At 37.5% G+C, this 25,315-nt stretch overlaps 1 protein-coding gene across 1 annotated transcript in view; it reads right to left on the bottom strand.

The window, feature by feature from the left end:
- The window catches only part of LOC102404947 (disintegrin and metalloproteinase domain-containing protein 2), a 101,008-nt gene that overhangs the window by 39,547 nt on the left and 36,146 nt on the right, over nucleotides 1–25,315 (bottom strand). Inside the window, exons 8-12 of the mRNA XM_025278209.2 lie at nucleotides 15,745–15,816; nucleotides 15,143–15,309; nucleotides 13,669–13,750; nucleotides 5,583–5,719; nucleotides 913–1,093 (exon numbers count right to left, since the gene is read on the bottom strand). Coding sequence (XP_025133994.2) covers nucleotides 913–1,093; nucleotides 5,583–5,719; nucleotides 13,669–13,750; nucleotides 15,143–15,309; nucleotides 15,745–15,816 — 639 coding nt within the window. The remainder of the gene's footprint in view (nucleotides 1–912; nucleotides 1,094–5,582; nucleotides 5,720–13,668; nucleotides 13,751–15,142; nucleotides 15,310–15,744; nucleotides 15,817–25,315) is intronic.

The raw sequence follows: 25,315 nt of genomic DNA, 5'->3' as shown, positions 1-25,315 counted from the left end.
CACATTATAGGCAGACTTCACTATCTGAGCCACCAAGGAAGCCCCATTGTATAGCACAGGAAACTAGATTCAGTACCCTATAATAAACTATAATGGAAAAGAATATAATAAAGAATGCATTTACATACACACATATATAAAACGAATAACTGTGCTGTACAACAGTAGTTAACACAACATTGTAAATCAGATATACTTCAACAGTTGTTTTCATAAAGAGTTCTATGTTTAGAAACTGTAATTTGCAGCTCCACAAGCCAATCATGTTATTGTTTTAGTCGCTAAGTCATGTCTGACTCTGCGACCCCTGGCCTCCAGGCTCCTCTGCCCATGGGATTTCCCAGGCAAGAATACTGGCATGGGTTGCCATTTCCTTCTCCACGGGATCTTCCCAATCCACTGATCTCACCCGAGACTCCTGCCATGTCTCTCCTGCATTGCAGATGGATTCTCTACAACTGAACCACCAGGGAAGCCCAAATAATATATATATATATATATATATATATATATATATATACACACACACATATACATATATATATATATAACTTTGCTGTACAACAGAAGTTAACACAACATTGTAAATCAGCTATACTGCAATAAAAATAAAACTTTTTACAAAAAAGAAATACTAAGGAAGTGTATACACAAGAGGGGAAGCATAAACCTTGGTCAATTCAGCTAAAGGATTAAGACCCTGAAAATCATCAGTATGAATAATCTACAAACTGCTGAATTCACATATAAAAATATATGTGTAGTCATTAATTTAATATAATCCCAATATGCATTCTTAAGGCCTTTGTTAAAAAGCAAGTTTGATAAATTAGGTGAAATAGCAGTATTATACTATAAAATTAATACTTTTTGGTGTAATTCTGGTATATAGTTTTCCAAATTTGTACCAACCTGCTTATTGCCACAGTCACATTGTTCTCCCTCTTCAACTTTTCCGTTACCACAAACTGCACTTTTGTATGTTGGATCTAAACGTGGCTGGTTTTGAAGACACTGGGACTTTGGCTTTGAAATAAAACGTAAAAAATCTTCCACACTGCAGTTACTAAAGAACTTCACACCACTGGAATGACTAAAAACACATCGACATTACATTTTTATGTAACCATTGCTTCCTGAAAATTGCTTAGCCTCAGATACAAGTCTATAATTTAGCAATAAATATAGCTAATATAAAATTACTAAATTTTAAGGTAATGGGCTCAAACCTTAGTTATGTGGATTATTACACAAAAATGTTATTCACATGAGTATCATGAAAAAAATTAGAGAATTTTGGACAAACTGCCAATGTTTTTTATTTTTTTGTGGTTGCTCCCAGATGGAACATACTCTTTTAGTCATATTAACCACAAATAAGAGATATATTATTATATTGACAACAATTCAGATAACGTCTATCTAAATGCTAGAAAACAAAAGGAGAAAAGTTGATAGAACTTGAATATTACTGAGAAGCAGGCAGTGCCAGATGTTTATTTTGTGTGAACTGGCCTATAGAGGGCACACTTCCTGACAATGAAAGCAATGTTGTCATTAGAAAGAGATGGCCAATCATAATTACACCCAACTGGATAATTTATTTGCAGCTTGAACCTTTCACAGATTAGCTGGATGTTCTCATTCTCCTGTCTCCCGTTTTTCCTTGATAATAGAACTTCTGATTTTCAGCTGAATACATGACTTCCCTGTATGATACCTACATTTCCCTTTTGTAAACCATAGGAGCAGACCACTGGCCTTAAAATGAAACCATGAATTTAAGTTACATGAAGTAATGTTTACAGCCATGCTTTTTATCTGCACCTTTATTGTACTGGCAAGAGGCCTCAGTTCCTGGCCATATGGCTCTCTATAGAAAGTTACTCAAGGGTCCTCATGATATTGCACCTACCTCCAACCCGAGTGCCTGATCAAAGAGAGAACACAGAGAGATTTGCAAACTTTTTAATTATATAATCTTGAAAGTCACACACCATCATTTCTACCAAGGTCTATTTGATGAAATCAAGTCACCAAATCCAACCCACGTTCAATAGAGGGAAATCAAACTCTACATGTGTATACCTGTGGCGGATTCATGTTGATGTATGGCAAAACCAATATAATATTTTAAAGTAATCAACCTCCGCCAGTCCAGGTTCGATGCACGATACTGGATGCTTGGGGCTGGTGCACTGGGATGACCCAGAGGGATGGTATGGGGAGGGAGGAGGGAGGAGGGTTCAGGATGGGGAACACATGTATACCTGTGGCAGATTCATTTTGATATTTGGCAAAACTAATACAATTATGTAAAGTTTAAAAATAAAATAAAATTAAAAAAATAAATAAATAAAATAAAGAAAAAAAAAATAAATTTATTAAAAAAAAATAAAACGTTCATGTTAAAGTGCCTCTGAAAAAAAAAAGATGAATAAATTTTGAAAATGTACAACAATGTCATTGCAATTAACAGTACAACATTTTACACTTGAAATGTGGTAAGAGAGTAGAATTTAATTATTTTCAACATGAAGAAAAAAGAGAAGAAAATGATAAGACATGAAGTAATTGATATGCTAATTATCTTGATTGTGATTATAAAAAAAATAAAGACACAAAGTTCCTAGTTCCTAAAATTTCAAAGAAAGTCAAAATTTCAGGCATATCATGTAGCACATCTGAGTTGCTGGAGACACAGACTGTATAAACCATGGACTATTGATTGGAAGTCCCCAGAAAAATTACAGTCTTTTAAAAAAAATCAGTGTGTGACATGTATTTTCTATGGATTATAGAAACAAAGTAACACGTTAAACTCCTTAAGTTTTGCTATTTAATAAGCCACATTTTAAGGTTAAGACTGAGTACAACTGCCTCAGAAAGGCATGTGTTCAGCCAGGATAGGACTCAGTTCTATGTAAATCACTGAATGTGATTTTGCCAAAAGTCATTAAACACCAGTAATTCTAGGACATGTTTCCCATCAATTTAAAGACTACCAACAAATCTTTTTCAAATATGCTGTTTACTCAGATTTTCCTTTAAATAGTGATAGGTTTTTCACATCAATTTTTTGCCAGTCAATAATGATCAAAATGGTCATGTACGGATGTGAGAGTTGGACTATAAAGAAAGCTTTTGAACTGTGTGAGGTGTTGGAGAAGACTTTTGAAAGTCCCTTGGACTGCAAGGAGAGCAAACCAATCAATCCTAAAGGAAACCAGTCCTGAATATTCATTGGATCGACTTATGCTAAAGCTGAAGCTCCAATACTTTGGCAACCTGATGGCAAAGAGCTGACTCTTTTGAAAAGACCCTAATTCTGGGAAAGATTGAAGGCAGAAGGAGAAGGGGATGATAGAGGATGAGATGGTTGGATGGGATCACCAATGCTATGGACATGAGTTTGAGTAAGCTCCGGGAGTTGGTGATAGATAAGGAAGCCTGGCGTGCTGCAGTTCATGGGGTGGCAGAGTCAGACATGACTGAGCGACTGAACTGATCAAAATGTCTGTGTCCTCCAAAATTTCACAATCATGCTATTAAAATGATGCAATACATTGAAAGATAAGATTAACAAACATTTTTTTGCAAGATTGTAATTTTTCAAGTTAAGCTTTTTAAAAAACCTTTCCACAGATGCATGGTTTCTATATGTGTATTAATAATTTCACCAATTTTATACAGGCCATCATTTTATATTTTTAAGTAAAATGTCTATTTTTTCCTATCTACACAAGAATCAAAGTTCTATTATGTCAAAAAATTAATGAAAAAATTTCAATACTCATTACTACTGCAAATTAAAGTTTGTTGATTAAGTTGTTTTGGGAGAGAAATTGGAAGGTGAAAAAAGGCAAAATATTTGAGATAATATAGAAGAAATTAAATGTATTGTTAATTAAAATGATGTATTGTTGGGTTTATAGCCCAAGAAAAAAAGGATAAAAGTCTGGCTTCAGTCACTGATTGGATGGTGGTTTCCCTAAATCTCCTGACTATTTGGTCCTAACTCTATAAAATCTCATAGCATATTCTAAGAATATTGAGGATAATAACAAAGAATTCACTAGGCCTTTGAGGCACATTAAGTACTGCAAAGGGCCTTCTCTAGTGACAAAGAAAAAGCCAAACCTGTGTCTTCTGCATTGCAGGTGGATTCTCTACCACTGAGCTTCCAGAGAAGCCCCTGCTTATATTATCCATCAGTTTTTTGTAGGTTGTCCACTTTTTTCCATTTAAGCCCCTAGCATATTCAGTTCAGTTCAGTTCAGTCGCTCAGTCGTGTCCGACTCTTTGCGACCCCATGAATTGCAGCACGCCAGGCCTCCCTGTCCATCACCAACTCCCGGAGTTCACTCAAACTCATGTCCATCGAGTTGGTGGTGCCATCCAGCCATCTCATCCTCTGTCGTCCCCTTCTCCTCCTGCCCCCAAATCCCTCCCAGCATCAGGGTCTTTTCCAATGAGTCAACTCTTCACATGAGGTGGTCAAAGTATTGGAGTTTCAGTTTTAGCATCAGTCCTTCCAATGAACACCCAGGCTAGCATATTAATCATAGTTAAACTCTCAGTCTAATAATTGCAAAATCTTTGCCATATCTGAGCCAAGTTCTCATGCCTGCTTTTTCTCATGCTTTCTCATGCTCTGCTTTTCCTTGACCTTAGTTTGACTTGTAACTTTGTGTTGAAAGCTGGACTTGTGGTAGATGTCAGAGGCTTCAGATTCTTCAGGTGTCTTCTGTTGTCTCCCTATTGTCTATGGGTTTTACCAGTAACTCGATCTAAAATGGAGTCTGTGTCTGGCAGCTCTCATGGTGTAATGTATGGCTTTTCTACCAAAGCCCTGTGCACGTGGTGGTGAGGTGGTGAAAAGCATCTTTGAAATCAGTAGATGTCAAAATTTCAGGCTGAGCCAGGTAGAATGAAGAAGATTCATGTTAAAAGGCCTTACTAAGTCATTCTTGTATAATCACAAGTCTGTATTTGGCTTATCAAATCATGCATTAAGCTATAAAATCATGCAAGAAACAAAGTGATGAATGTAAAGCGTGACCTACCTCTACATTTATCATTTTGTTACCTGCTTGATTTTATAGCTTAATTCATTATTTGATAAGCCAGAAATGGCAAGTAGGTCACATAGGGGGCTTCCCTGGTGGCTCAGATGGTAAAGAATCCGCCTGCAATGTGGGAGAGCTGGGTTCAGTCCCAGGGTTGGGAAGATGCTCCGGAGGAGGGCATAGAAACCCACTCCAGTATTCCTGCCCAGAGAATCCCCATGGACAGAGCAGCCTGGTGGGCTGCAGTCCATGGGGTCACAAAGAGACGGACATGACTGAGTGACTAAGCACATAGGTCACATGTGAGAAAGTGTGACATTAGATTACAAGAAATACTGAGAGATGCATGCAGCAGGGGCATTGGATTATATATTTTGATTTGGGATCAGTGACCACAATTTATATTTGACTATTAATAATTATTTTGATAGCAGAGATTTCATAAACAAAATACACAAAGCTTGTTTTCACATAAACTATGTATGTAAAGCATATAAAAATGAAGCATCTTACACAGCTGCTGGGTTCATTATGCAGACCTCTCCTGGGCAATGGCATTTGTTAATGTCATCATAAGGTATTCCCATACTAAGGCTCAATAATTGAGCTATTATAACGGCAAGTGATTCCAGGCTTATGGTGCTGGAGTGCTGGGAAAAAAAAACACACACTTATACATTCACATATATGAAGTATAATGTAATTATTAGAAATAGTCACATGATGAAATGCAATTGAGACATCAAATATGTCAATCACAGAAGGTATCATTATCAATATAAGGGAAAATATAAAAAGCAAAATGTGAAATTTTACCAAAATGCAAATGTATAGTTCATTTGTTGGCATCAGGCCAAGAAAATATTTATAGCAATAACTTGTTATTCATATATAACAATAGTGCAATGTTTTACTTTTAAAAGAAAGTCAAAAAAGACACCTACTTATATACACACAGTGCCAGTAATAAATGAATAGTGTTCATTTATAATTTAATTATTAAGAGATAATATTTTATATGATGTTTCACACATTTTCAAAAATCATAAATTAACCCTTATATTAATTTAGATTATGGTAATAATGACTCTTGCTTTTTTTTTCTTGCTTTTTCTTGCCTTTTTTCCTTTTTTTTTTTAAGAATAGCAAATAAAAGCAGAAAAAAAAGAAAGAGTCATTTTTACCATAGTCTAAATTAGCAAGAGAGTTTCAAAAAAACATCTGCTTTTGCTTTATTGACTACACCAAAGCATTTGACTGTGTGGATCACAACAAACTGTGGAAAATTCTTAAAGAGGTGGGAACACCAGATTACCTGACCTGCCTTCTGAGAAATCTGTATGCAGGTCAAGAAGCAACAGTTAGAAATGGACATGGAACAACAGACTGGTTCCAAATTGGGAAAGGAGTACGTCAAGGCTGTATATTGTCACCCTGTTTAACTCATATACAGAGTACATCATGTGAAATGCTGGGCTAGATGAAGCACAAGCTGGAATCAAGATTGCCGGGAGAAATATCAATAACCTTAGATACACAGATGACACCACCCTTATGGCAGAAAGCAAAGAAGAGCCTTTTGATTAAAGTGAAAGAGGAGAGTGAAAAAGTTGGCTTAAAGCTCAACATTCAGAAAACGAAGATCATGGCATATGGTCCCATCACTTCATGGCAGATAGATGGGGAAACAGTGAAAACAGTGAGAAACTTTATTTTCTTGGCCTCCAAAATCACTGCAGATGTGACTGCAGCCATGAAATGAAAAGACGCTTACTCCTTGGAAGAAAAGTTATGACCAACCTAGACAGCATATTAAGAAGAATAGTTTGCCAACAAAAGTCCATTTAGTCAAAGCTAGTTTTCCCAGTAGTCATGTATGGTTGTGAGAGTTGGACCATAAAGAAATTTGAGAGCTGAAGAATTGATGCTTTTTTTAAATATAAATTTATTTATTTTAATTAGAGGCTAATTGCTTTACAATATTGTATTGATTTTGCCATACATCAACATGAATCCACCACAGGTATACACGCGTTCCCCATCCTGAGTGTCCCCTCTCTCCTCCCTCCCTGTACCATCCCTCTGGGTCATCCCAGTGCACCAGCCCCAAGCATCCAGTATCATGCATTGAACCTGGACTGGCGACTCGTTTCATATATGATATTATACATGTTTCAATGCCATTCTCCCAAATCTTCCCACCCTCTCCCTCTCCCACAGAGTCCAAAAGACTGTTCTATACATCTGTGTCTCTTTTGCTGTCTCGCATACAGGGTTATCGTTACCATCTTTCTAAATTCCATATATATGCGTTATATACTGTATTGGTGTTTTTCTTTCTGGCTTACTTCACTCTGTATAATAGGCTCCAGTTTCATCCACCTCATTAGAACTGATTCAAATGTATTCTTGTTAATGGCTGAGTAATACTCCATTGTGTATATGTACCACAGCTTTCTTATCCATTCATCTGCTGATGGACATCTAGGTTGCTTCCATGTCCTGGCTATTATAAACGGTGCTGCGATGAACATTGGGATACACATGTCTCTTTCAATTCTGGTTTCCGTGGTGTATATGATGCTTTTGAACTGTGTTGTTGGAGTAACTCTTGAGCGGCCATTGGACAGTAAGGGGATCTAACCAGTTAATCCTACAGTAAATCAGTCCTGAATATTCATCTGGAGGACTGATGTTGAAGTTGAAACTCCAATACTTCGGCCATCTGATGTGAAGAACTGACTCATTGGAAAATATCCTGATGCTGGGAAAGGTTAAAGGCAGGAGGAGAAGGGGGCAACAGAGGATGAGATAGTTAGATGGTATGATTGACTTGATGGACATGAGTTTAAGCAAGTTCTGGGAGCTGGTGATGGACAGGGATGCCTGGCATGCTGCAGTCCATGGGGTCACAAAGAGTCGGACATGACTGAGCAACTGAACTGAATAATGAATGAAAATAAGAATACTGACCTTCCACAGTTTTTTAAACTTTATTTTAAAAATAAAATAAGGGAGAGAGGGAGAGAGGGCCAGCGAATAGGAGGAGAGAAGGGGACGAGGAATGATTGATGCTGTGGGGAAGAAAATGAAGGATTCTGCTAAATTTCAAAGATATAAATAATAGGATATTATAAAAATACAATAATAAGACACTTTTATTAGCATAGTTTTCAGACTTTCTAGGTTTCAGGATAATGTAGAAAATGCCTGTAATCTCTCACTCAGTATATCTTTACAATTGTTTCTTTTTCTCTTGTTTCCCATTAGCATTTATAGCTCAGTAAGATGGAAATAACAACATCCAAACCATCTCACTTTAGTTATTTATGTGTGTGTGTTAGTCATTCAGTGATGTCTGACTCTTCAGGATCCCATGGACTGTGGCCCACAAGGCTCCTCTGTCCATGGGATTCTCCAGGCAAGAATACTGGGGCGGGTTGCTGTTCCCTTCTCCAAGTTATTTGTAAAACTTGGAGAAATAATAAAATAAAAATCCCAATATGCAATACTCTTTTATTCTTTATCTTCTGATTAGTGCATATGTTCTGGTCTCTGCTTTCCTTGTACGATAGAGTCAAAGACATGGTTTCACATTTGAGATGATATTTCGTTATATTTCCTTTCTGATAATTTTACTTCTATTAGTCAGCTTGTGTTGCCCTCAGAAACATTATAGAATGAGTATCTTCCTAAAGTTGCTCAAGATGCCAGTGGATTTAGTTTCTTGTAAGGTCTCTCTCCTGGTTTCTGGAGGGCTGTCCCCTTCTCTTCCCACAAAGACACCAATCCTATTGGATTAGGTGCCCAGGCTTATGACCTCCTTTAACCTTAGTTACCCCTTAAAGGCCCCTTCTCCAAATACAGCTGCATTGGGGGTTAGGGTTTCAGTATATGAATTTTAGGGGGACACAGGCTATAACAGAGTAGCATGAAAACCCTGAAACCTGTACAGACTGGAGTATGAGACTTTTCTAAAGGATACTGTTATGATTAATTCTATGGTAAAATAAACAGAAATAAAGTCATGGAAAAAGAAAAATTATATTTAGCATTACACAGATATACAGAACAGTCTTTTGGACTCTGTGGGAGAGGGAGAGGGTGGGATGATTTGGGAGAATGGCATTGAAACATGTATAATATCATATAAGAAACAAATCGCCAGTCTAGGTTCAAGGCAGGATACAGGATGCTTGGGGCTGGTGCACTGGGATGACCCAGAGGGATGGTATGGGGAGGGAGGTGGGAAGGGGGTTCAGGATTGGAAACATGTGTACACCCGTGGTGGATTCATGTTGATGTATGGCAAAACCAATACAATATTGTAAAGTAAAAAAAAAAATAAAAAAAAATTAAAAAAAAATACTTATTAGAAAAGATTTAGAACTAAGCAGACTTGTTTCTTTTAGTGAGTAATATCTGCTTAGGGCAATAGTTTTCAGATAAGAATAGCATCTGGGTAATATTCCATTGTGTGTATGTACCACAACTTTCCTGTCAATTTATCTGCCAATGGACATCTAGATTGCTTCCAATCCTAGCTATTGTTAATAGTGCTGCAATGAATATTGAGGTACATGTGTCTTTTTCAGTTCTGGTTTCCTCAGGGTATATGCCCAGTAGTGGGACTGGGGTGGATGGACTTGGGTTCTATTATACAGAATCAAGTAAGTCAGAAAGAGAAAGACAAATACCATATATTAACACATATATATATGCAATCTAGAAAGATGGTACTGACGATCCTATGTGCAGAGCAGCAAAGGAGACACAGACATAAAGAACAGACTTTTGGATTCAGTGGGAGAAGGAGAGGGTGGGATGACTTGAGAGAATAGCTTTGAAATATATACATTACCATATGTAAAATAGATAACCAGTGTGAGTTTGATTGGAGGAGAAGGGGATGACAGAGGATGAGATGGTTGGATGGCATCACCGACTTGATGGACATGAGTTTGAGCAAACTCTGGGAGTTGGTGTTGGACAGGGAAGCCTGGCATGCTACAGTCCATGGGGTTGCAAAGAGTCGGACATGACTGAGCGAATAAACTGAACTGAACTGTGAGTTTGATGTATCAAGCAGGACACCCAAAGCTGGTGCTCTGTGACAACCTGGACGGATAGGGTGGGGAGGGAGGTGGATGGGGATTCAGGAGGGAGGGAACACAGGTATACCTATGGCTACCAGTCCATTCTAAAGGAGATCAGCCCTGGGTGTTCTTTGGAAGGAATGATACTAAAGCTGAAACTCCAGTACTTTGGCCACCTCATGTGAAGAGTTGACTCATTGGAAAAGTCTCTGATGCTGGGAGGGATTCGGGGCAGGAGGAGAAGGGGACGACAGAGGATGAGATGGCTGGATGGCATCACTAACTTGATGGACGTGAGTTTGAGTGAACTCCGGGAGATGGTGATGGACAGGGAGGCCTGGCGTGCTGCAATTCATGGGGTCGCAAAGAGTCGGACATGACTGAGCGACTGAACTGAACTGAATGCTTATTGATGTATGGCAGAACTAACACAAAATTGTAAAGTAACTATCCTTCAGCTAAAATATTAAAAAAAAGAACAGCATCTGACATCTGTTATAGCCTTGTTTGTGGCTTCTTTTGCCCAATATACATGTTTTGAGACTCAACAATGGTAAATATAACAATACTTCTTTTTATTGCTTATAGTATATGAAGCATTATATGAAGCAATAAAAAACATGTTTATCAATTTCATGGATAACCAATATTGTTAAGATGTCAGTCTCCCTCAAATCGACCTAAAGATTCAATTCAAAACCAGTGTCCAAGCAGTTTTTCTTGAAATTGACAAGCTGATTTTAAAAGAGAAAGTCAGCAAACCTAGAAAAGCTAAATTAGTCTGAAGAGGCAGTAGTAGGGTTCACACTATCATTTTTTATAATTTGCCATAAAACTACAGCAAGTTTTATTTATATTGAGACAAGGAGGTGTTGGAGAAAGGAAAGACATAAAGCGGTCTATCTATCTATCATCTATTCATCATCTCTATCATGCACATATCTTTTAATGTTAAGTATATATTTATACTTAAGTACTAGCCATTGTATTAATCAGACTTCTTTTGAGAAATAAAACCAATAGCATACATATAATAATGAATATCATATATGAAGAGGTTTATAATAAGGAATTGGTTCAGACAAATATAAAGACTGGCAATCCAAACCTTCAGTGTGAGCTGGAAGCCTGGAGACACAGGAGAGCTGATGGCACAGGTGGAGCCTGAAGGCACTCTGATGATAAATTTCTTCTTGCTTGAAGGGGATGGTCTTTTTCTTCTATTCAGGCCTTCAACTGATTGGATGAGGCCAACCCACATTGTGGAGGGCAAGGTGCTTTACTCAGATTTCACTGATTTAAATATTAATCTAATCAAACCTCTCCAAAGTGACATAAAATTAAGCACCACAAAAATTTCTCAAACTAGAGGTTGAGGTTCCAAATGTAACTTTTCTTTCGCCTTTCCACTTCCCCTTTGCCTCCAAGGCCAGGTGCATCACTTCCCTCTACCTAGTTTTTAAAGAAAAGTCTTAAGCATAATCATAGATGTTTCCATCATTCATGGTATGTATCTAGTAAGTTAGCAAGCCCTATATGTTCTGCTTTCGTGATATATACCAGATAAAAATTACTTCTCATGAATCCAAGAATAAGACACTAGCTAATATCTCAGATGACCATTATATCTACTACTGTGGGCAGGAATCCCTTAGAAGAAATGGAGTAGCCATCATGGTCAACAAAAGAGTCCATAATGCAGTACTTGGATGCAATCTCAAAAATGACAGAATGATCTCTGTTCGTTTCCAAGGCAAACCATTCAATATCACAGTAATCCAAGTCTATGCCCAGACCAGTAACGCTGAAGAAGCTGAAGTTGAACAGTTCTATGAAGACCTACAAGACCTTCTAGAACTAGGGACTGGAATGCAAAAGTAGGAAGTCAAGAAACACCTGGTGTAACAGGCAAATTTGGCCTTGGAGTACAGAATGAAGTAGGGCAAAGGCTAATAGAGTTCTGTCAAGAGAACGCACTGGTCATAGCAAACACCCTCTTCCAACAACACAAGAGAAGACTCCACACATAGACATCACCAGATGGTCGACACCAAAATCAGATTGATTATATTCTTTGCAGCCAAAGATGGAGAAGCTCTATACAGTCAGCAAAAACAAGACCGGGAGCTGACTGTGGCTCAGATCATGAACTCGTTATTGCCAAATTCAGACTTAAATTGAAGAAAGTAGGGAAAACCACTAGACCATTCAGTTCAGTTCAGCCGCTCTGTCACGTCTGACTCTTTGCGACCCCGTGAATCACAGCACGCTAGGCCTCCCTGTTCATCACCAACTCCCAGACGTCCATTGAGTCAGTGATGCCATCCAGACATCTCATCCTCTGTCGTCCCCTTCTCCTCCTGCCCCCAATCCCTCCCAGCATCAGAGTCTTTTCCATTGAGTCAATTCTTCACATGAGGTGGCCAAAATACTGGACTTTCAGCTTTAGCATCATTCCTTCCAAAGAACACCCAGGACTAATCTCCTTCAGAATGGACTGGTTGGATCTCCTTGCAGTCCAAGGGACTCTCAAGAGTCTTCTCCAACACCACAGTTCAAAAGCATCAATTCTTCAGCACTCAGCTTTCTTCACAGTCCAACTCTCACATCCATGCATGACCACTGGAAAAACCATAGCCTTGACTAGACGGACCTTTGTTGGCAAAGTAATGTCTCTGCGTTTCAACATGCTATCTAGGTTGGTCATAACTTCTCTTCCAAGGAGTAAGCGTCTTTTAATTTCATGGCTGCAGTCACCATCTTTGGTGATTTTGGAGCCCCCAAAAATAAAGTCTGACACTGTTTCCACTGTTTCCCCATCTATTTCCCATGAAGTGATAGGACCAGATGCCATGATCTTCATTTTCTGAATGTTGAGCTTTAAGCCAACTTTTTCACTCTCCTCTTTCACTTTCATCAACAGGCTTTTTAGTTCCTCTTCACTTTCTGCCATAAGGGTGGTGTCATCTGCATATCTGAGGTTATTGATATTTCTCCCGGCAATCTTGATTCCAGCTTGTGCTTCATCCAGTCCAGTGTTTCTCATGATGTACTCTGCATATAAGTTAAATAAGAAGGGTGACAATATACAGCCTTGACGTACTCCTTTTCCTACTCAGAACCAGTCTGTTCCATGTCCAGTTCTAACCGTTGCTTCCTGACCTGCATACAGGTTTCTCAAGAGGCAGGTCAGGTGGTCTGGTATTCCCATCTCCTTCAGAATTTTCCACAGTTTGTTGTGATCCACACAGTCAAAGGCTTTGGCATAGTCAATAAAGGAGAAATAGAAGTTTTTCTGGAACTCTCTTGCTTTTTCGATGATCCCATGGATGTTGGCAATTTGATCTCTGGTTCCTCTGCCTTTTCTAAAACCAGCTTGAACTTCTGGAAGTTCGTGGTTCATGTTTACTTAGCCATAATAAACTATAGAAAGTTAATTGCATATTAATCTAAATAGAATCTCATTTATACATCTTAGCCAAGTAAATTAAATCATACCGTACCAGAGCAACACCTCCTCCATAGTGTTTATCACACATCCTCCCTTGAAAGGTTGCACCAATATAATTTGATTTTTCTCTGTAACTTAAGTGTAAAAAAGCATAATCATATAACTTTGCAAAATTAAGCACAATTATAATTAAATTTAACTAGTACTTTGCTTTGCTTACTCAAATAACAATTTCAGATATTTCCACTTAACAACACTAGGATAAGAAAGCATAGAAATGGATGATATGTGTCTGCTTATTTTTAAAATAGTAATATAGATTAAAAATAATAAAAAGTGAATTATCATATGAATTTTTAGACAGTGATGAAGATTCTTTTTTATATAATTTTTTCAAAATGTACAGATTCTTAAAAAGTAAACATAATAAAAATAAAAAAAATTCCTTAAAACTAGAAAGCTAAGACATTTCAGTTGACAAATGGGCAGAGTAAGCTTCTGGGTTGAAACCTCCCCTTAATCAGATGTAATTAGCCTGGTCTAACCATGCAAAGGTATGTATATTTGTGGAAGAAAAATAATATAAAAGGTTAAAATTTTATAATTATATATATGATTTTTACATAATATGATAATATATAATACATATGGGTCCTGAATATTGATAAGAGAAAAACAAAGAGATTATTAAATAGAAATGGAGGCTTGTATTTTTAAAAATGTGGTTGATTGTGAATATAGTACATTAGAGATATTGAAATGTACAGTAGTGTTTCCACATCGTTATTTGCTTTTGTTTTATAGAAACAAAGCATAAAAAGAAGGCTACATCTCTAAATTCATAGACTACATTTCTTCAAATAGATATTGCTAATATTTTACATTTAGTTAAGTGTTAGTTACTCAGCCGTGTCCGACTCTTTGTGACCCCATGGACTGTAGCCCACCAGGTTCCTCTGCCCATGGTATTTTCCAGGCAAAAATACTGAAGTGAGTTGCCATTTCCTACCCCAGGGGATCTTCCCAACACCAGGATTGAACTCAATCTCTTGAGTCTCCTGCATTGGCAGGCAGGTTCTTTACCCTTAGTGTCACCAGTTAGGCACATTTAATGATATGTTCTATACTCAGTGTAAGAAGACATACTTTAATAAGATTGAAGTGGGTTTTACCTATCAGCCAATATATAGAGTAATTGATATTCATAATTCTGCTATAAAACTTATGTTGTGAAAAATACTATTCACAGGATATTGTATGTAAAGAAATGACAAGATATTTTTTCCTTAATGGCCTGTCAGAAATTAGGTCAAATTACAGATGCTTTCTTTCTTTTTTTTAATTTTTTTAAAATTTTTATTTATTTATTTATTTTTAATTTTATTTTATTTTTAAACTTTACAAAATTGTATTAGTTTTGCCAAATATCAAAATGAGTCTGCCACATGTGTTCCCCATCCTGAACCCTCCTCCCTCCCCATATGCTTTCTAATGTGTAATATTTAGTAATGACAAGATATACTTACACAAGTAAAAACGCCACATCATGTGGACGTAGAACAAGATAAGATCGTTTCCATTTTACAAATCTGTGTAATAATTCATTAGCATCTCCAGTTACTGGAATTTTATTTTCATCTATCCAAAGCTCTAATGAAGATAGAAGTACTGTAATATTAAATGAAGTAAAAATCTAAAATAGGAGACATAAAGAAAATATGTTTAAACTATATGGCTTAAATACATTTGGGAATTTATCTGCAAAAATAAACACTATACAAGACAGACACATTAAAAATATAAACTGCAAATCTGAATTGGATCTTATAAATTATATTAGTGAGTAATAAATATCACAAGTAAAACAAGTAATAAGGAACATTTTGATATGCTTGTACTTAATTAAGCCAGGCCAATGTCAAGTGCTTTACTTAATTTAATCCTTACAAAACCCTAAGTAGGTATGTATAATTATTAATTTCTGCAATTAAAGAGTTAGAAAACTTAAAATGGTTATATATTTGCCCTCTTTCACACAACATGTGTAGTCAGGCAGGGTGATTAAAAAAAAAAAAACACTCTAAAAACTGTTTAGGTAACACAAGCAAATGCATAAGTAAACACTTACAGCATTGGTCAATCCAGTCAACTGGAAAATCTTTTGAATGACAATAGTCGTATCAGCACCCATATGATTATACTGAAAAAGATAATTTGCATTTTAGATCTAAATATATATATATATATATATATATATTGCTTACTATCTAATAATGGTTATTATACTTAAATTGTAAAAGTTAAGAAATTTTTTAAAATTACCAATTTATTAGTTTTTAAACATTATCTATTATTATAGATAGCATGATATATATTAAGTGTGAAAATGAAAAACAAAAAAAAGACACTACAAACTTTCACAGAAAGAAGAAAACTTTCTAAATTCACTTATGAGGCCATTTCATGGGAAATAGATGGGGAAACAGTCAGACTTTATTTTTTGGGGCTCCAAAATCACTGCAGATGGTGATTGCAGCCATGAAATTAAAAGATGCTTACTCCTTGGAAGGAAAGTTATGACCAACCTAGATAGCATATTGAAAAGCAGAGACATTACTTTGCCAACAAAGGTCCATCTAGTCAAGGCTATGGTTTTTCCAGTGGTCATGTATGGATGTGAGAGTTGGACTGTGAAGAAAGTTGAGTGCCGAAGAATTGATGCTTTTGAACTTTGGTGTTGGAGAAGACTCTTGAGAGTCCCTTGGACTGCAAGGAGATCCAACCAGTCCATCCTAAGGGAGATCAGTCCTGGGTGTTCATTGGAAGGACTGATGCTAAAGCTGAAAATCCAATACTTTGGCCACCTCATGTATAGAGTTGACTCATTGGAAAAGACCCTGATGCTGGGAGGGATTTGGGGGCAGGAGGAGAAGGGGACGACAGAGGATGAGATGGCTGGATGGCATCACCGGCTCAATGGACATGAGTTTGAGTGAACTCCGAGAGCTGGTGATGAACAGGGAGGCCTGGTGGGCTGTGATTCATGGGGTCTCAAAGAGTCGGACACGACTGAGCAACTGAACTGAACTGAAACATTATCTATTATTATAGATAGCATGATATATATTAAGTGTGAAAATGAAAAATAAAAAAGACACTACAAGCTTTCACAAAAAGAAGAAAACTTTATAAACTCATTTATAAGGCCAGCATTATCCTAATATCAAAACCACTCAAAAATAGCATGAATACAAGAAATTTATAGGCCAAATTCCTAATGAATATAGGTGGGAAAATTCTCAAGAGAATATTGGCAACATGAATTCAACAACACACTGAAAGGATCATACACCATGATCCAGTGAGATTTATTCCAGGGATCCAAGAATGGTTCAATCTCTCTGAATCAATTAGTGTGATACACCCCATTAACAAAATTAAGAATAAAAAAATCATATGATCATCTCAATAGATGCAGAAAAAAGCATTTAATAAATTTCCATCTGCTTTCAGGATAAAAACTCACCAAAGTAAATATAGAGAGAATACACCACAACATAATAAAGGCCATGATCAACATCACACTCAGCAGTGTAAAGTTGGAAACTTTCCCAATAAGACCAGGAACAAGAGAAGGATACCTGTAGTTGCCACTTTTATCTAGCATAGTACTGGAAGTCTCAGTCAGAGCAATTAGGCAAGAAAAACAACTAAAAGGTATTCAAATTGGGAAAGAAAGAAGTGAAACTGTCACTATTTGCAGGTGACATAAATAGAAAACCCTAAAATGAAAGTGTTAGTTGCTCAGTTGTGTCCAACTCTTTTGGACTGTAGCCCACCAGGCTCCTGTCTATAAAATTCTCCATGAAAGAATACTGGATTGGGTAGCCATTCCTTTCTCCAGGGGTTCTTTCCAACCCAGGGATTAAAGCTGGGTTTCCTGCATTGCAGGCAGATTCTTTACCATCTGAGCCACCAGGGAAGCCCATCAAAAAACTGTTGGAACTAGAAAGAAATTCACTAAAGTTGCAAGATACAAAACCAATATACAAAAATTGGTTATATTATCTCTCGACAGTAATAAGCTATCAGAAAGCAAAACTAAGAAAACAATGCCATTTACAACAGCATCAGAAGAATAAAATACCTAGGAATAAATTTAACCAAGGAAATGAAAGATCTTTTCACTGAAAACTATATAAAGACATTGATTAAAGGAACTGAAGAAGGGAGAGAGCAAGGTGGTGGAGGAGTAGGAGGACATGGAGTACTTCTCTCCCCACAGATACATCAGGAATACACCTGCAGACACAGAAGTACATGCAGACACCAGCTGAGAGTGGACAGGAGTACTTGACCAGTGGAAAAGAATTTATAGAACCACACAAAACTCAGTAGGATGAAGGAACTAGGGAGAAAAATAGGAGTGTTAGTAGGACTGGACCTGCCCTCAGTGGGTGGGGAAAGTGAAGCAGGGGTCCAATCCCAACATCGGGGCAATTGTCTGAGTCAGAAGAGAAACATTTAAGGTTGAGAGTGAAACAACTGAACTGTGGCACCTAAATGGAATGAGAATCAGACAGTCCTTGCCACAGCCATACATACCCGGGACAGGGATGTAGGTTCCCTAGAAGGCGCAGTGGCTGGGAACTTGAGTTTAAGGATTGTGGAGCAATTCCAGGGTGAGGGCTGCTGTTGACTGTGGAGAGACGGATCAAGGGGATGCAAGAGAGGAGATTGTGGTGGGAAAAGCCTGTGGAGGAAAGCCACGTAGCCATGGAAGCAAGGCAATATGGGTGTCACATGGAGGGGTGGAGCCATCGCCATACCCTCTCTCTCCACACACGCCTGCAAGAGCAGCTGAAAAATAGAAAGGCTGGTCCTCAAACACCTGACACACTGCACTACAGAGTAGGACCCCACCCAGGGTGCCCCTTTAAGTGACTGATGTGCGAGACCACACAGTAGGACCCCAGCCAGGGGGGTGGGTTCCCTCTATGTGCCTAATGGGTCGAGCAACAGAGAAGGACCCCAGGCAAGTGCCTGAACAGGCAGAGATGCAGAGAAAAACTGGCTATAGGGGCCTTCTGATCGCCAGCTACAAGAAACTTGAAGAAAGACTCTGATAGGGCCATAACTCCTGTGGCAGAGGCAGTCTGTGCCCCTGCACACTTGGCACCTAGGGTCCCTGCAAGCCAAGCAGCTGCACCACCTTCATGATCAACCCTCCCTGGGGCAAAGCCGCCACAGGCATAAAAAGTCTTGTGTCTATGCACGCAGGGTCACTTTGGGCATGTTCAACTCTTTGTGACCTTGTGGACTGTGGTCTGCCAGGCTTCTCTGCCAGGGCAGTTCTCCAGGCAAGAATACTGGAGTGTATTGGCCAATACTGGTTGCCATACCCTTCTAGAGCACTATATTTCATGCTGCCCTGGCTGCCAACTCCCCTGAGTCCCTGGTGCTGCCAGAGCCCCTGCAACCCAAGCAGCTGTACCACGTCCACACCTGGCCCTCACTGGGCCAGACCCAAGTCCTCCAGGGCAGCCTCAGGAGCAAACCCCAGTGGACTAGCCACATGCAGAGATGGAAAGAAAACCACAATTGAAACCCAGGGGCAGTGTGGCTAAGGAAGAAGACCCAAACCCCTCCCACCAGCTGTACAAGCTGCGGATTAAATCCATGTGATCAACTAGGCAGACTCTGTGTCTATGGAACATATATAAAAGGGCATTGAGAGCTCCCACAAAAGAAAACACACTAGTTCTGACAGCTGTGGCCATTGGAGGCAAGAACACACAGGAGGAGGAGCAGATTAGAATCTGAGCTGCCCCCACAGCAGGTCCAGAGACCAGCACAGTGTTGGAGGGCATCCTAGGGAGGTGAGGTGGACTGTGACTCCCAGCGAGGGAAAGGACGCAGACAGCAGTGACTCAAGAAAAACATTTATTATTCTTGTGTTTTGACTTGTTCTGTAGACTCTTTTGGATTTTTAAATATTTTTTTCTTTATTTTTTTCCCTCCCTCCCCACCCCCAAAAAAACCCTGATGTGCAGTTTTCAATTTTTTTGGCACTATGAAATCTAATTAAGCTTTTGAGCTTCTTTTTTTCTCTTTTCTCAGTCACTTTTTTTTTTAAATTGTTTTTATAAACCCTTGCCTCTATGTTGTGCTTTTGCAGTTCTATGGAATTTTCCTTTTTTTTCTTCCTTTCTTCTTCCTTTTATTTTTCTCCTTTTTAAATTTTAATTTATTTAAAACCTATTATTTTTTTTTCTACATTTATACCTTTGTTTGCTTTTCCTACTGTTCTCTTCCCCTTGCAGTTAATCTTTAATGTATATAAATCTTCTTTATCTACCTCTATTTAACTTTGCATATCTATTCTTTCTTTCTTTCCTTCCTTTCCATTCAACATATTTATTAGCTTTGTTTTCATTGCTTTATTCCCCACCTGGCACATTGCTTTAGTTTTGTCTTCCAGTTTATGCTTTAGTTAGTTTTATTCTTAACTGGTAGATATAATTTTTGGTTTTGTTCACTGGGTCAATCTACTGTACTTTATTTTTGTTGAACTGTTTTGAATTTGCTTATGGGTGCATAGGTATATATTTTGTTATTTTAATTATTCTTTGCCTGATTTTGTAACTGCCATTTGTCTGAGGTTCATCTTTGGTTTCTTGTTTTTGGGTATTTGTTTTAAGCTCACTTAATGCCATAACAAACCACTTGTGGAATCTTCATTCCTGACCAGAGATCAAGCCCTGAACCTTTGAAGTGGGAACACTGACTTCAAGACCCTAGACTATCATAGAACTCACCCTAGGGAGTATCAAATAGTGGGAACTCACACAAAGGAAACCACCTGAATACAAGACCCAGCATTACTCAACAAGCATTAGCATTTGTTTCTAAACAACAAACAAAACAAAAATACAAACCTAATCATCAGCAGATAGGATTGCCACCTCACTCAACCTTACCAATCAGAGGAAAAAAAAACCAAAACTTAGCACAAAACTCGAACCAAACTTAGGAGGGCAGAAACCAAAAGGAAAAAAGAATTCAACCTTGAAGCCTGGGAAGATGAGACCTCAAACACAAGAAGATAAAAAATAAAAATAATGAAAAGTAGAGAAATACTACACAAATGAAGGAACAAACTAGAAACACAGAAGTCCAAATAAATGAAGAGGAAATAAGCAAGCTACCTGAAAAAGAATTCAGAATACTGATAGTAAAGATGATCGAAAACCTTGAAAACAGAATGGAGAAAATGCAAGAATCCATTAACAAAGACCTAGAAGAATTAAAAAATAAACACACAAACAACACAATGATTGAAATTAAAAATACTCTAGAAGGAACCAAGAGCAGAATATTTGAAGCTGAAGACTAAATCAGTGGGCTGGAAGACAAAATGGTGGAAATAACTTCTGAAGAGCAGACTAAAGTAAAAAGAATGAAAAGAACTGAGGATAGTCTCAGAGACCCCTGGGACGATATCAAATTTACCAACATTTGAATTATAGAGGTCCCAGAAAAAGAAGAGAAAAAGAAAGAGTATGAGAAAAAATTTGAAGAGATTATAGTTGAAAATTTTCCCAAACAAGGAAAAGGAAATAGTCAACCAAGTTCAAAGAGGTGAAAGAGTCCCATACAGGATAAATCCAAGGAGAAACACATCAAACACATACTAATTAAACTTATAAAGACTAAAGACAAAGGAAATATATTAAAAGCAGCAAGGGAAAAGCAACAGTGGCATACAAGGGAAACCTCATAGGTTTAACATCTGATCTTTCAGCAGAAATTCTGCAGGCCAGGAGGGAATGGCAGGATATTTTTAAAGCACTGAAAGGGAAAAATCTACAGTCAAGATTACTGTAACTGGCAAGGATCTCATTCAAAATTGTTGGAGAGATAAAAAGTTTTTTAGATAAGCAAAAGTTAAGAGAATTCAGTATGACCAAGGCTTTAGAACAAATGTTAAAGGGACTTATATAGTCAAGAAACCCAAGAGAAGAAAAAGATATACAAATGAAAACAGTTAAGAAAATGGCAATAGAAACATATATATGAAAATTACTTTAAATGTAAACAGATGAAATGCTCCAACCAAAAGACACAGACTGGCTGAATGGACACAAAAACAAGACCCAAATATATGCTGTCTACAAGAAACTCACTTCAGATCTAAAGACACATATAGACTGAAAGTGAGAGGATGGAAGAATATATTGCATGCAAATGGGAAGCAAAAGAAAGCTGGAGTAGCAATCCACATATCAGACAAAATAGACCTTAAAATAAAGAAGTTTACAAGAGATAAGGAAGGACACTACATAATGATCAAGGGATCAATCCAAGAGGAAGACATAACAATTGTAAATATCTATATACCCAACAGATGGTGATTTCAGCCATGAAATTAAAAGATGCTTACTCCTTGGAAGGAACGTTATGACCAACCTAGATAGCATGTTGAAAAGCAGAGACATTACTTTGCCAACAAAGGTGCATCTAGTCAAGGCTATGGTTTTTCCAGTGGTCATGTATGGATGTGAGAGTTGGACTGTGAAGAAAGCTGAGCGCCGAAGAATTGATGCTTTTGAACTGTGGTGTTGGAGAAGACTCTTGAGAGTCCCTTGGACTGCAAGGAGATCCAACTAGTCCATTCTAAAGGAGATCAGCCCTGGGTGTTCTTTGGAAGGAATGATGCTAAAGCTGAAACTCCAGTACTTTGGCCACCTCATGCGAAGAGGTGACTCATTGGAAAAGACCCTGATGCTGGGAGGGATTGGGGGCAGGAGGAGAAGGGGACGACAGAGGATGAGATGGTTGGATGGCATCACCGACTCGATGGACATGAGTTTGAGTGAATTCCAGGAGTTGGTGATAGACAGGAAGGCCTGGCGTGCTGCAATTCATGGGGTCGCAAAGAGTTGGACACGACTGAGCGACTGTACTGAACTGAACTGATGCACCCAACACAGGAGCACCTCAGTACCTCAGACAAACACTAACAGACATAAAAGGAGAAACTGACAGTAACACAATAACAGTAGGAGACTTTAACAGCCCACTCATACCAATGGACAGAGCATCAAAACAAAAAATTAATAAGGAAACACAAATCTTAAATGATACATTAGATGAGATGGATCTCATTGATATCTTCTGGGCATTCCATCCAATGCAGAAGAATACACATTCTTCTCAAGTGCATGTGGAACATTCTTCAGGATAGACTACATCTTGGGTCACAAATCAAACCTCAGTAAACTTAAGAAAATTGAAATTATGTCAAGAATTTTCTCCAACCACAACGTTATGAGACTAGATATCAATTACAAGAGAAAAACTGTAAAAACACAAACACTTGGAGATTAAATAATATGTATCTACAAAACAACTGGTTACTGAAAAAGTCAAAAGGAAAATAAAATTTCTAGAAAAAAATGACAATGAAAGCATGACAACTCAAAACCTATGGGATGCAGCAAAAGTAGTTCTAAGAGGGAAGTTTATAGCAATACAATCCTACCTCAAGAAGCAATAAAAAGCATCGAATAGACAATCTAACTTTATGCCTAAAACAACTGGAAAAGGAACAAACAAATCCTCAAATTAGTAGAAGGAAATAAATCATAAAGATCAGAGCAGAAATAAACATAAAGGAAATGAAACAATAGCAAAGATTAATAAAGCTAAAAGCTGGTTCTTTGAGAAGATATACAAAATTGACAAACCTTTAGCCAGACTCATCACAAAAAGAAGAAAGAAGAAGCAAATCAACAAAATTAGAAATGAAAAAGGAGAGGTTACAACAGACAATGCAGAAATACAAAGGATTATAAGAGACTATTATGAACAATTATATGGCAATAAAATGGATAACCTGGAAGAAATTCTTAGAAAAGATCAATCTTCCAATACTGAACCAGAAAGATACATAAATTATGAACAACCCAATTACAAGCACTGAAATTGAAGCTGTGATAAAAAGTCTCCCCCAAAACAAAAGCCCAGGACCAGATGGCTTCACAGGAGAATTCTACCAAACATTTAGAGAAGAGCTAGTGCCTATCCTTCTAAAACTCTTTCAAAAAATTGCAGAGGAAGGAACACTTCCAAACTCATTCTACAAGGCCACCATCAGCCTGATACCAAAACCAAAGACAACACAGAGGAAGAAAACTACAGGCCAATATCACTGATGAACATAGATGAAAAACTCCTCAACAAAATTTTAGCAAACAGAATTCAGCAACACATCAAAAAGCTCATATACCATGATCAAACTGGGTTTATTCCAGGGATGCAAGTATTCTTCAATATACAGAAATCAATCAATGTGACACACCATATTAACAAACTGAAAGATAAAAACCATATGATCATCTCAATAGATGCAGAAAAAGCCTTTGACAAAATTCAGTACCCATTTATGACTAAAACTCTTCAAAAAATGGGTATAAAAAGAACTTACCTCAGCATAGTGAAGACCATATGTGATAAGCCTACAGCAAACATTATTCTCAATGGTGAAAAATGGAAAGCATTCCCTCTAAGATCAAGAACAATACAAGGGTGTCCACTTTCACCACTATTATTCAACATAGTTCTGGAAGTCCTAGTTATAGCAATCAGAGAAGAAAAAGAAATAAAAGGAATCCAGATCAGGAAAGAAGAAATAAAGCTCTCACTGTTTGCAGACAACATGATACTATACATACAAAACCCTAAAGATAGTATCAGAAAACTACTAGAGCTAATCAGTGAATTTAGCAAAGTTTTAGGATACAAAATCAATGCACAGAAATCACTTGCATTTCTATATACTAACAACAAAAAATCAGAAAGAGAAATTAAGCAATCAATCCCATTCACCATTGGAACAAAATAATTAAACATCTAGGAATAAACTTACCTAAGGAGAAAAAAGAACTGTACACAGAAAATTATAAGACACTAATGAAAGAAGTCAAAGATGAAATAAACAGATGGAGAGATATTCCATGTTCCAGAGTTTGAAGAATCAATATTGTGAAAATGACTACACTACCAAACACAATCTACAGATTCAATGTGATTCCTATCAAATTACCAATGGCACTTTTCACAGAACTAGAACAAAAAATTTCACAATTCATGGAAACACAAAAGACCCTGAATAGCCAAAGCAGTCTTGAGAAAGAAGAATGGAGCTGGAGGAATCAACCTTCCTGACTTCAGATTATACTACAAAGTTACAGTCATCAAGACAGTATGGCACTAGCACATAAAAAGAAATATAGACCAATGGAACAAGATAGAAAGCCCAGAAATATACCCATGTACCTATGGGTACCTTATTTTTGACAAAGGAGGCAAGAATATGCAATGGGGCAAAAACAGCCTCTTTGATAAATGATGCTGGGAAAACTGGATAGCTACATGTAAAAGAATGAAACACCATACAGAAAGATAAACTCAAAATTGATTAAAGACCTAAATGTAAGACCAGAAACTATAAAACTCTTAGAGGAAAATATAGGCAGAGTACTCGATGATATTAATCAAAGCAAGATCCTCTATGACCCACCCGCTAGAGTAATGGAAATAAAAATAAAAGTAAACAAGTGAGGCCTGATTAAACTTAAAAACTTTTGCACAGTAAAGGAAACTGTAAGCAAGGTGAAAAGACAACCCTCAGAAAG

Source organism: Bubalus bubalis, chromosome 1, assembly GCF_019923935.1.
Source record: "Bubalus bubalis isolate 160015118507 breed Murrah chromosome 1, NDDB_SH_1, whole genome shotgun sequence".
Lineage (NCBI taxonomy): Eukaryota > Metazoa > Chordata > Mammalia > Artiodactyla > Bovidae > Bubalus > Bubalus bubalis.
The sequence above is the reverse complement of the archived record's forward strand: the minus strand, read 5'-3'. Positions and strand labels throughout refer to the sequence as shown.